General features: G+C 48.1%; 1 protein-coding gene across 1 annotated transcript; it reads right to left on the bottom strand.

The window, feature by feature from the left end:
* Window positions 1-2,239: 2,239 nt before the first annotated feature.
* On the bottom strand, window positions 2,240-11,451 carry LYRM9 (LYR motif containing 9). The gene is made up of 4 exons (XM_054709305.1): window positions 11,416-11,451; window positions 5,128-5,271; window positions 3,412-3,504; window positions 2,240-2,367 (listed from the first exon to the last, which is right to left on the bottom strand). Exons 2-4 carry the CDS (start codon window positions 5,251-5,253, stop codon window positions 2,350-2,352), a joined length of 237 nt encoding a protein of 78 aa, XP_054565280.1. The 5' UTR covers window positions 5,254-5,271; window positions 11,416-11,451; the 3' UTR covers window positions 2,240-2,349.
* Between the last annotated feature and the right edge of the window lie 1,093 nt (window positions 11,452-12,544).

Here is a 12,544-nt window from a genome sequence, read left to right as displayed (position 1 = left end):
GCAAGATGATCCTGGGTGAGATTCTTTGGAATCCTGCCAACTACGCCAAGTAATGTTAACATAAAAAAACTTTCAAACCTATAAAGAATTTTTGTGAGTTTATTTGAGCCAAACTGTCAACAATGGCCAGGAAGCAGAATCTCAACATATTGGGATAATGCTCTGGAGAATAGTGGTTTCCACCTTGTTTCATTCCAGGCGTCCTCAAACTATGGCCCGCGGGCCACATGCGGGTGTTTTTGCCGTTTTGTTTTTTTACTTCAAAATAAGATATGTGCAATGTGCAAAGGAATTTGTTCATAGTTTTTTTTAAACTATAGTCCGACCCTCCAACAGTCTGAGGGACAGTGAACTGGCCCCCTGTTTAAAAAGTTTGAGGACCCCTGTTTTATTCATTATAATCAAAGGAAAAGACTTAAGTGGGTTACATGAAATCCATTGGTGATAGATCAGGGAGGTGGGAGAAAGCAAAGTGGGCAAACCTAGGGATTAGATAAAAAGTAAAATGATAGATACATGCTTCTTTTCATAGGTGGGTACAGGATAGTTAACATTCAACAATTAACAAGATAACAATGACAATGAAGGGATTTGCGGTCTCCTGTCCTGGAGCCCTGACCCATTGGTTATGCCCTGAAGGGTCCAGAAAAAGGGAAGTTAAAATTACCCTGACATTCCAATGATATGTTATCATAGATGTAAAATACAACAGACAGGCTTAGTTAAGGTAAAGATTGACCTTTGTCAGGGAAGACACCAGCCTAGGACATGACTCCCCACTATCATTGCTTTTAGTTAAAGGGTTTTTTCTTTCTTTTTTTTTTTTTTTGTTTGTGTTTTTTGTTGTTGTTGTTGTTAATCCCTACCTGAGGATATTTTTCCATTAGTTTTTTAGGGAGAGTGGAAGAGAGAAAGACAGAGAAACATCAATGTGAGAGTAACACATTGAATGGTTTCCTCCTACACACACCCAACCAGGGCCCAGGCTGGGGAGAAGCCTGGTACGTGTCCTTGGTATGTGTCCTTGACCAGAATCGAACCTGGGACCCTATGGTCCACAGGCTGATGCTCTATCCACTGAGCCAAACTGGCAAGGGCAGTTAAAGTTTTAATTTCACACCATCCTTTGTGGTTACTTTAGCCAGAGGGATGAGCTACCATGTGTTTATGTCCTGGCAATTACATGGCTTGAAGTGACTGAGCTACATCTATGTGCATTTGACTGATCAGCAGACAATGAAGTAAATACATCAAACTGTGAAAACTTGGTGTCTTCTTGCCACTTGTTGTTCCCTACTGTGTGCTAACTTTCATACTAGGTGTTGTAGACAAAAAAGGGGCCACATGCTAATCTGACAAGCTCAGAGAAGGCCTGAATGGTGGTCTTACACACTCAAAGACCTAAAGTAACCACTGCTTGCCGGCTTCCCTCCTCCCCTTTCTGAGATAGTGGCAAAGGAGGGAAGGGACAGTCAAGACAGATGGCAGGTTCACAGAAGCCTAAACACGTGGGCACTACTGGAGGTGCTTGGCATTCCTTCTTGTTTCATGCAGGCTGTATTTCACCACCAGGACTCCGGGACTCCGTAAACTCCAAGACGGCAAAGACCCATGAAGGCAAAGACCAGGGCATCTGCTTCTCCGGGCGGGAAGCGCAGGTGCTTGGCAGACTGCTGGGCGCAGTGCAACTGTGAAGACTCAGGGGCCTCGGGGGAAGAGGGACAGTGGCGACAAGCAGGGACAGGACAAGTCCACAAGCAAACGGACCAAGGTGCTGTGGGCTAGAGATACGCGGAGCCCTGCGGGAGCAGAGGAGGGAGCGGGGAGGGCGGCTTCCTCAGAGGGTCATCTACTGGCACCACCATGTACCATGTCCTGTGTTAGGCTCTGTGACTTCATCTTCTTTAATTCTCACAAGAGAGGAAACCAAGGTCAAAGTCAACGCCCTCGAAAAGCCGCTGAGCTGGGATTCAAATCCAGATCTGTCTGGTTCTGACACCCCTGCCCTGTCCTCCATACAGGCCGCCATCTGAGGGGACGCCCACTCGAGTCTCAAGTGACGAGTCTCAAAGGACGACATCCAGGATAAATGAATCACTTTCAGAGCAAAGTGAAAAAACACATTCTCCCCAAATCTCACATCATAACCGCCTGGAAAAGCAAACATAAAGGTCACCGGGGACACCAACAGCCCGAGAAGAGCCATTTGAGCAAATGTCAGCTGCTCCCACCCCTGGTGTCCTGCTCTCTCCACCAGCAGGACAGCGGAGAGTCAGAAGTGCTGCTGCTGGTTCCTTCCAGGAGGCCTCTCATCGTCAGGGTCTTCAGGGCAGCTTCACTCTTTGAGTCTCAGTTTTGCTTTTTATACTGCAAGACAGAGAGGTCATTAGAAGTGGGTGAGGAAAGCCAATGCGAGAGGGAGGGCCAGGGAAATGCCGAGCCTGTGGTCAGCCAGGCCTCAGGAGCCCCCCGCAGGGACTTCTTGAAAGTGGTGGGACCCCGGCTGTTGAATGTAGTTGGTGCCTGGGTCCCCCCTTTCTTCTTTAGTGGAAAAGGTAGCGGATGGGGTTGGGAGGAAGGATAAGAAAGACACTGGGGAACTAGAATGAAACACAGTGGCATGTCCATCGTTCTCTTTAAGATGAGTCTTGTTTGCGGGGAGGAAAAATCTCAGGTAGAGGCGGAACCTCAAAAGCCATCTAGTCTAATCACTGAGTTTAAAAAAATGAATCCTGGGCCCAATAACTGGATATTCTGATTTAGACGGACAGAGAACTAGGGCATGTTTTAGCTTTCTAGGTTTTCTAACACCAAAGTGTAAGGACCAGCAAGCCAGTCTATGTTACTGACTCTCTTTCGCCACCAAAACGGACACCTGAATGTTTCCTCAATAACCCTGCCTCAGTGGGAATACCTGCAGAGACAGAGAGCTCACTACCCACCCCAAGACAGCTCTCTTCTCTTCGCAACACTGTGGTCAGCTTTGTCATATTGCTTCCAGTAAGACTGCTCTCTCTCTTCCTTCTTCCTGCTGCCCCATCTCACTCTCCCATTTATGTTTCTCTCTCTCTCTCTCTCTCTCTCTCTCTCTCTCTCTCTCTCTCTTTCTCTCTCTCTCCCTTTCTCTCCCTCTCTCTCCCTCTCTCTCCCTCCCCCTCTCTAAAAATCAAAGGGAAAAAATCCTCGGGTGAGAATTAACAAAATAAATAAATTTGTCTTTAGGGATTGAGGGTGTCCCCCTGTCCCCTCAAACACAACAAACTCACAAATACAATCAGAAGGACATCTGCCATCACCTTTTGGCTTCTAGAGGTAGGGAGCAGCTAGACTGTTCTCAATGTGGAGCAGAAGCGACCCCTGCTGGTCATCGAGATTACAGCTCACAGGTATAGGTAGGAGCCAAGCACTTACTTTGTTCATGATCCAGTCAGCATCTTCAATGGCTCTTTTAATAATCTGCTGGATTCTCTCAGGATTGTCTTCATCTGAATGAACCCGGAAACTCTGAAAGTTTAAGCATAAAAAAAGGTGACTGCAAAATTGACAGGACCAGCAGCTTCAGAGCACCAGTCACACACAGGCCAGGCACACTGTGGGCACTTTATACTCAGCATCTCTCTCACCCTCCATAAAGAGTTATGATTCCATATAGAGATGAGGAAACCTGCTGCTAAGCAATGGTGTCAGCATTGGAATTCTGGTCTATTCAACTGCATAGCACATATTCTTGCCAGCAGGGCAGTTGTGAAACGGAAGACTGGTCCCTAAGTTACCACCCAAATCAAGCTGGACCCAAAGGTTATCAGGTGGGGGGAAAAGGTGATGGAGGGCCTAAGGGAAATTCCCATCACTGCTTTGTTTGCTCCTCCCAGGAAGCTGATTTCACTAGGGGGAGGTCTCTGCATGGCTTCCCAACCGGGGAGAACAGGGCTTCTCCGGCCCATGCTGCAAAGCCAAGCAGAGAGGGAAGGGGCCGTGGGGAGGGTGGTGTGGAAGCCCAGCCAAGCCCAGTGCAGAGCCCAGGCTGCTGTTTGCTTCCGACCAGATGGTCACCCTGGAGGAGCACCGTGAGATTCAGGTTCACTCAGGACACTCGGGCACTGGTACCTCCTCTGCCCTGTAACTCTCGACCCTACACACCCTCCTTGTCAAGTGCTCACCTCTGGGAAGTCCTCCCTCAGACAACTAACTGTTCCCTTCTCCATGTTTCCACACCCTCTGCTGCTTCCTCTATCATTTCCAGTTTCCACATTATATTTGCATTAATTTTAGTTTTTAACTTTTTATTTGGAAATCATTTCTAACCTATAGAAAAGCTGCAAGAATACAAAAGAATTGCCTTCAGAATCACCAGGCATTAACATTTTGCCACATTTGCTTTACTATTCTCTCTTCATGTGTTTGCATTAAACTTTTGGAAGCACTTAAAAGTTGCAGACAAGCCCTTAACCCCTATACACGTGGGTGTGTATTTCCTAACAACAAGGGCATTCTCTTAATAACAACAGTAATCAAATTCAGAAAATTTAATATTGACACAGTACTAGTTTGTCTATCTAATTCATAGCCCAAATTCCAACTTCATGAATTTCCCCCAACAATGTCCTTTATAAGAATTGTTTCTCTGGTCCAGGATCCCGTCTGGAATCATGCATTACATTTAGCATTCGCACCTGTTTATTCCCCTTTAAACCAGAGCAGCTCTGGTGCCTTCCTCTGTGTTTCACGACGTTGATGTGTTTGACAAGAACAGGCCAGTTATGTGGTGGACGGCCCCTCCGTGTGGGCTTTCCTGATGTTTTCTCATGGTTAAAGTCAGGCGTGCTTTGTCGACAGAGACATCTGTCACAGTGAGGATGTGTCCCACACTATTTTAATTATCCATGTGGCTGCCTATTTCAAGGCTTGGCACAGAGCTGGTGGGCTGGATGGCACATCCATCCTCTGTTTCCTCAACGAAAACCAGAGAGAAGAGCTGGGCTGCCCAGCACGGATATCCAGTGGCTCTTACTAAACTGCACCCCCACCGCCTGGAAGACCATCCCTGCCCCTGACCCCTGACCCTCGGATAGGCCCTCTATTAGAGGAATCTCCCCCACCCCCAGGCCCAGCACACCCTGCTCCCACCTGCCTGACAGCGTGTCTGTAATGCTCCTGGATGCCCTTGGTGGGCAGCTGTCGGCAACAGCGCAGCAGGTATCGGTAGAGCTGCAGGGGCGTGTGGACCAGCTCTGCCCCCGGGAGCGGGGCCATCTGCAAGGCTGTCTGTCCCTGGAAAACACAGAGCATCGGGTCTAAGGCATCAGGCCAATAGCCAGCCCTGGCCCTCCGGTTCCAGCGCCCTGTGAGGGAGGCTTGGTAACAGCACAGAGGCCGGGTCGCCCTTGTACCACACCCCTCAGAACCCAGACCCGGAGCTCCGGCTGTGCATTCAGTCTTGCAGGAGTCTCAGCCCAGAGCAGGCCACAAGGAACAAAAGTGAGATGTTCAGCATCATCTTCTTTCTGAGCACCAACTTCCGGTGGTGGGTAAGCAGGTGTCGCTGACAGGCGGAGTAGGAGAGACAAGCAGGAAAATCGCGCATTGCAATTGCTGAGAAATCATCTCCTCAAGCAACAGAGGGCAGGATGAAAGGTTTGAGCGTCGCTACTCAAAGGGTAGCCAGAACCATCGACATCACCTGAGAGCTTGTTAGAAATGCAGAGTCTCAGGCCCCACCCCAGACCTACTAGACAGAACCTGCATTGTAACAAGATGTCCAGGAGATTCACATGCAGTTAAAGTTTGAGAAACACGATTCCAGAGGACTCTACGTAAAGAAGCAGCTACATAAAAAGTTGTCATGATACACGTGATTTCACTTTACTGTGTGTTAGAAAAGGAATAATAATGAGCTCTTGCCCTGGCAGGGTGGCTCACTTGGTTGGAGTGTTGTCCCATACACCAAAAGGTGGCAGGTTCAATCCCCGGTCAGGGCACATATGGGAAGCAACCGATCAATGTTTCTCTGTTCCTCTCTCTCTCTCTCTCTCTCTCTCATCAATAAACATATCCTCAGGTGAGGATTTAATAAATAAAATAATAATGAGCTCTTATTCTGTCCTATTCGATTTACATGTGATTAATGCACGCATTTTTTAAAAATCAAGCACGAAAGGAAGAAAGAAAGAAAGAAAGAAAGAAAGAAAGAAAGAAAGAAAGAAAGAGAGAGAAAGAGAAAGAATCAGCACAGAGAGTCTGATAAGGATAGAGCTGGGATTTGAACCCAGACAGGCTCCAGAGCCCACCTCTTCTTTTTATTAATCCTTTAAAGCTTTATTGATATGTAATTAACATACAATCAACATACTTAAAGTGCACACTTTGATAAGTTTTGACATATGTACTAGTATACACCTAAGAAACCATCATCAAAAGCAAAAGAGTGAACATCTCCGTCACCCACACAAATTTCCTGGAGCCTCTCTGTAATCCCTCCCTCCTGCCCTCGCCACGCCCCCATCCCAAAGCAACCTCTGCTTTCTGTCACTACAGATTAGTTTGCATTTTCCTGAGTTTTACATAAAAGGAATCATACGTCGTGTACTCCTTTGTGTCTGCAGAACCCATATTTTTAAGCTCTGTATAATCATGTCTCTCTCCAAAGAACCTGTAACTCTAATCTGGCCTCTTATTTTTTGAAGCAGGAAACTCAACTAAGAACACAGATTACACACACACACACACACACACACACACACACACACACACACCCCAATGATAGAATCTAGAACATAAGGATTTGTTAAGCTTCCATTAAGGACCTCCCAGCCCATAACAGTACCCTCCTCTATGCTCACTGCCCTGTAGGCTCCTGCCTGGACCTCTGCCACAGCATCTGGCCTGTGTTCCTGCCTCCATCCGTCATGTCCCAGTCTCCTCCACACTCAGCCACAGGACCTTCACCCAGATCCCCCAAAACCACAACTAAGTCACCTCGTGCTGCCTTTGCACATGCAGCTGCCTGAGCGTGGAGCTCCCTTCCCCGCTCCATGTGAGGAACTCATGTTTATCCTGCCAGGCCCAGCTCAATGACACTTCTTCTGGGAAGTCCTTCCTGACTGTCCCTCCGGTGGGGCGGGGGCGGGGGTTGGGGGGCAGTACCCTGTTTATGGAGCTGGCACAGTGCTTCCCACATTGCCAGGATTCATGCGCTGCCAGGCCTGGGCAGCCTGGCCCAGGCCCCAGTGCTTCGTGCCCTGTTTACTGAACTGGACTGAATGGAATCTGTTATCTCCTCCGTCCAGACTTCCCCTCTGTGACAGAGAAGCTCACTATGCTCCAAATGAAGGAGCTAAAAGACCAAGATTAAGCGACTGGCCTTGGTTTTAAATCTATCAGAGGTCCTGAAACTGAGAAAAGAAACTCATTAAGTGGCTGGTTTCAGAGGCTCCTTCATTCCATTTCCAGCATATCTTCCTGGCAACAATAAAGGTCTATCTCCACAGCGAAGTTTCCCATTTGCTCGTGGTGCTCGGGGCTCTCGCTCTGACTCTGGGGTAGGTAGGTGGTTGTCTGCCCCCACCACCCGTCTGGTAGCAGCCCCAGATGTGCGGCTGGTGATCCCGAGAGGCCAGGTCTCAGCCCACAAGGTCTGGGTGGAGCTCCACTCCAAGTCTGGCCAATCAGAGACCTGCATCCACGTGGTGGCAGGGACTGGTTCACAGCTGGGCACATGAAGGAGGCTGAGTGAATCTCAACACGTCTACAGGAGTGACTAGGCCTGATGGTGAGAGGACTCATCCTCTCTCAGGGAAGCCATCTTGCCTCCTCTTGAAGCCGGAGGCTGAAGCCACAAAGGGCAGAGCTGAGAACCTGAGTAAAACCAAGTCTGAAGAATTCATTTGAGCCCTAAAACCATTCACCTGAAGGCAGTCCCACCCCTAGACTCTGCAATCATCCAAGACAATTTATCCCATTTGCCAAAGCAGCTTGGGTTTGTTTTGTCACTTGCAGCCAAAAGCGTTGAAACGGATCAAAAAATCTTCATCTCCCAGATTCTACTTCCATGATGAGCTGTGATCATTCCAGCTCTGAGGAAGAGAGCAAACAGGGCGGGGTTCCCCAAGGTCCTCACTCCCCAAATATCAACCTGCCAGTCTCACTAGCCACACTTCGATCCAACACACTGAGGGGAACCCCACACAATGGTGGCAAAGACCTTCAAGTACCACCGGAGGGGACATACCCCTGGAGCCCCCAAGCTGATGGGCAGAGTCCACTGGCAGGCTTCCCCAAACTATATAAAGTGCTAATCAAATATTGTAAAATGCTAGTGGTGTAACAGATGGTTACCAGCTGCAGTCTTCAAAATTAACATTTGGAAAGAGCACAACTTAGTTTCATTACTTAAAAACCCAAGCAATACTTAGAAACCAACCCAGCAAGTATGGGCGGGAGGCTATTTTCAGCTCAATTATAATTCTTAGTCCTTCTCAGTAATAACTGGCAGAGAAGGCATGTGTGGGTCCACTCAGAAGAGTTAAACTAAAAATGTCTCAATTTAATTTAAAGTGTGGGTTTGCTATGATTTAAGGGGCAATGAACCTCGCAGCATCATTGCTAAAACTGTAGTCAAACCCTGTGGCCCTGGGAATGCTCGCTTGGCACATCCTACTCCTTGGACTTGATCCCTCCACCTGGGCTCCCTGCCTCTGTGAAAGCATCACCATCTTCCTAGGCAACCAAACCAAAACCATCACAGAGCCAGACTCCTCCTTCTCCCTCCACTCCTATGTCACTGGTCTCTAAGTCCTATCAAATTCTACACCTTAATGCCCCTCAAATCTGTCCCCTCCTATTTCCATTGTAAGAGCCTTGGTTATGACTCATATCTTAGCTCATATGGACAACTCCAAGAGTTCCCAGCAGGTCTCCCTGTCTTCCAAGCTATTCTTCACTCAACAGCCAGGGTGAATCTTTCCAAATGTAACCCTCAGCATTTCGAGTTCCTGCCTAAAACCCCTAATATCCTCCTTTACCCCTTATCACTCCTGACAACTTTCCCCAAAATGTGGGACAAACATAAAATTATTTTAAGCAGTATATGGACCAACGCCTTTTTATTGTAATGATTTTATGTTTATTTTATGTTTATTTTCATGTGTAATGAGACTGGGAGAGCTTTGTGGAGTTCCTTGATTCAGTTAGTTCTGCATACATCAAGGAGAAGAATATATATCTTTTTTTTCTTTTTTTATTTTTTTTTTTTACAGAGAGGAAGGGAGAGGGATAGTCAGAAACATCGATGAGAGAGAGACATCGATCAGCTGCCTCCTGCACACCCCCTACTGGGGATGTGCCCGCAACCAAGGTACATGCCCCTGACCGGAATCAAACCTGGGACCCTTCAGTCCGCAGGCCGACACTCTATCCACTGAGCCAAACCGGTTTCGGCTCTTTTTTTTCTTTTAAATCAAACAAAAGATCAGGTGAAGTTTATTTAGCTCTTTCCCAACTCAGAGCTGAGTTCTGGTTAGTCATCCCGCAGCCTTTCATGAATTAGGAAGTTATAAAAACACCTCAGGGAGTGTGGCTTGCCTCACAGTAGGCTCCCAGTAAAAGGTGTTAACTGAATGAACAGAAAAACAGTCCAAGGTAGGCAGTCTTTCAAAACCAGAATATCAAAGAGCTGAAAGCCACCTTCTCCCATCCAGTGTGAAAGAAATCTCTCCTCCACATCCTTGGCAGCCCGAGCTGTCAGAAATTCCTGTTGGTTCCGGGCTAAAATCTGCTCTGAAAAGTTCCACATACTAGTCTGACCTCTGCCTTTTGGGGCTAAAGTCTCTGGTGACCTACCCCCAAGTCCAGTCTTTCATTATTCAAAGTCAATTGCCCCAGCCATTCAGTAGTTCCTTTTCCAAGATAACCATCCTGCTCTAACCTCCCAGTGCTTCTCCAACCCACTCTGGACACACACACACCCTCGTTATTGATCCCACCCTCACAACCACAGATTGCTTGTGTTCTGACCGGCTCTGTGGGCGCTGGTACCTGCTACAACATGGGTGAACCTTGAAAACATTACTCAGATGGCAACGTCACCTTTCTACTTGGGTGTTCAAGGAATGCAACTTAGCATTCTCTGTTTTAGCTTACCTGGCCCTGGCATTCAGCTAGAAGGTTACCTTTATTTCCATGAACTATTCTTTTGTGCTTTCCATGAACTATTCTTAAGTCTCTTTCCCCCATCTTTACTAGTTCAGTCCAGAGTCACTGGGGTGTGCCACAATCTCTGGGGTGCCTGATCCTGTCTGTTATCCAATTCAACTCAATTCAGCACAACAATAGCACAATCACATACTCGGTACAAAGCGAGAGAGGGATGAAAGCCAGCAAGCTGTGTCAGTCACCCATACACGGCCATTCAGAGCAGCTAATATGTGTGTGGCTCTGGACTCAGCCCTGGGACCAAAGATGAAAGGCCTGACATTTCATCTTTGATAAACAAAACATGGTAGCTTCATACAATGGATTATTTTATAATTTAAAAGAAATGAACTACGGATACATGCTACAACATGGGTGAACCTTGAAACCATTACTCTAAGGGAAAGAAGCTAATACCAAATACTGTATGATTCCATTTATGCGAAATGTGCAGAATAGGCAAATCTATAGAGACACAAAGTAGCTCAGTGCTTGCTAGGGCTGGAGGGAAGGGGCGGTTGGGGTGATGAGAGCTAAAAGAGGAGTTGCTTCGGGAGTAATGAAAATGTTCTAAAATTGACCATGGTGATGGATGATGCTCCAATCTGTGAATGCACTAAAGGACATTCAATTGTGCATTTTAAATGGGTGAGCTGTGTGCAATGTAAAAGCAAACAAAAGATTCGTCTTAAGGGCTAAGGGGGTCTCAGCCACAGAGTGGTTTGATCCGTCCTTCAGAAGCAGAAATCAAAATGCGAAGGTCCCTCCAGGTAAGCTCGCTCCCGGGGTGCGCCAGGCAGGGGGGCCGTGGAGGGGCCACATCTACTTGTAAAAACGGGCAAACGGAGGCTGACCACGGAGGTGTGCGCGCCAGACAATGAACATTTCCCTAGTGGGCCCGCGGCCAGGCTTCGCGGAGGCGTCTGGAGACCCCCGGGCTCCCTGCGGGCCCCACGCCCCTCTCCGAGTCCTGGGCCTTCCCCGCTGCTCCGAGTCGCGCCGGCGAGGCCTGCTGCGGGCCCGGGCGTGCGGGGCACCCGGCCCTCCCGAGGCACGACAACGGGCAGGGAGGGGAACGGGGCGGCGCGAGTCGCTGCAAGGTCTTCCCAGGCCACACAAAGCCGAGGGCACCCGAGGCCTCACATCCCCAGCCCGCCCTCCACCCCAGCGGCTCCAGGCCCCACGCGCCCGCCCGGCCCCCTCCCTCCGCCTACGCCGCGCGCTCACCCGCCTCCACTGGGAAACGTCAACCCCGGCCAGGGCGGACGCGGGGCCACGAGTGCGCCTGCGTCTCCGGCTCTGAGCAGCCCCGCCCCCGCCTGGCCACTGCGTGCCGAGCGCCCTCTGTCGGCCGCGCGCGGAACTTGGGGTCTGTTTGTAAGGGAAACCCAACCTGCCCTGTCTACTGGGTGCCCCTTCCCCAATCCGCCCCCCTCAGCTGGAAAAGAAAGCCGTTCCACTAACATCCTTCTTACGTCAAACACCCACACCTCCTTCTGGCTGTTGCTACCTCGGATCTAAGCCCTGAAGGCAGGCTCTCCCCCATATTCCTGAACATGAATTAGAAAGTTATAAAAACACCAGGGGCGTTCAAGATCTGTGAAAAGGCTTACTAGAGAACTTTCCTAAACCACTCGGGTTGATGACAGGAATTATATTTGGATGGGAAATTGCGTTTTGAGTCATTCCATCAAATTACAGTCCCATAACACCTGTCAAAAGAATAAATATGACAGTAATAGGCATGCTTCCTTTCAGACCCATCTATAATTATAATTGAGGAAAAGAATACAGAATTTAAACTCAGAGCTACTGCCAGTATCATTCTTTGAAAATGAAATAATGCTGTTTTATTAAATAGGCTCTCCCTGCTCTCTACTGTTTAAAGCTAAAGTGCTTCTCTGAATTGATTTAAATACAAGTTCTATATCCTGAAAGAAAAAAAAGATGAGTCTTTATCTTCAGACAAACCCCCTGTTCAATGCTGCTGCTGATCTCCTCTCAGCTGATGTCTAAAAGGGAGTTGGGTTGTTAGTGGATAATATTGCTTCTGTTCACGTCTCTCTTCTCTGGGGCTTTTTAAACCTATTTGTAATGAAAAGGCTGATTTCCTCACACAGACGGACTCCATGTGTAGCTGATTTAACAGGACAACTTTTTTTTCTCTTTCTTTCTTCTTTTTTTCAAGGAAACATTGCTCCCTGGTGGCACCTGGGAATCTATTTTTCTCCTTTTAGGATAAAGAGAAGTTGGAAGGGGGAGGGGAGAGATATTTCTCAACAGTGGTGGTTTTCAGGTTTCTCTCTTTTGTTTTCCCCTGACTCCCTGTAGAGTTTCTCTCCCTTTTTCGTTTTAC

This window comes from Eptesicus fuscus, chromosome 20 (assembly GCF_027574615.1).
Source record: "Eptesicus fuscus isolate TK198812 chromosome 20, DD_ASM_mEF_20220401, whole genome shotgun sequence".
Taxonomy (NCBI): domain Eukaryota; kingdom Metazoa; phylum Chordata; class Mammalia; order Chiroptera; family Vespertilionidae; genus Eptesicus; species Eptesicus fuscus.
This window is presented reverse-complemented; position numbering and strand designations above follow the sequence as displayed.

Bases quoted from the DNA above. Each gene is read 5' to 3' on its own strand.
- LYRM9 (XM_054709305.1), bottom strand. From the start codon at position 5,253: ATGGCCCCGCTCCCGGGGGCAGAGCTGGTCCACACGCCCCTGCAGCTC. The intron at 3,505-5,127 runs GTGGGAGCAGGG...TTAAACTTTCAG, and splicing joins ACAGACACGCTGTCAGGCAG to AGTTTCCGGGTTCATTCAGA.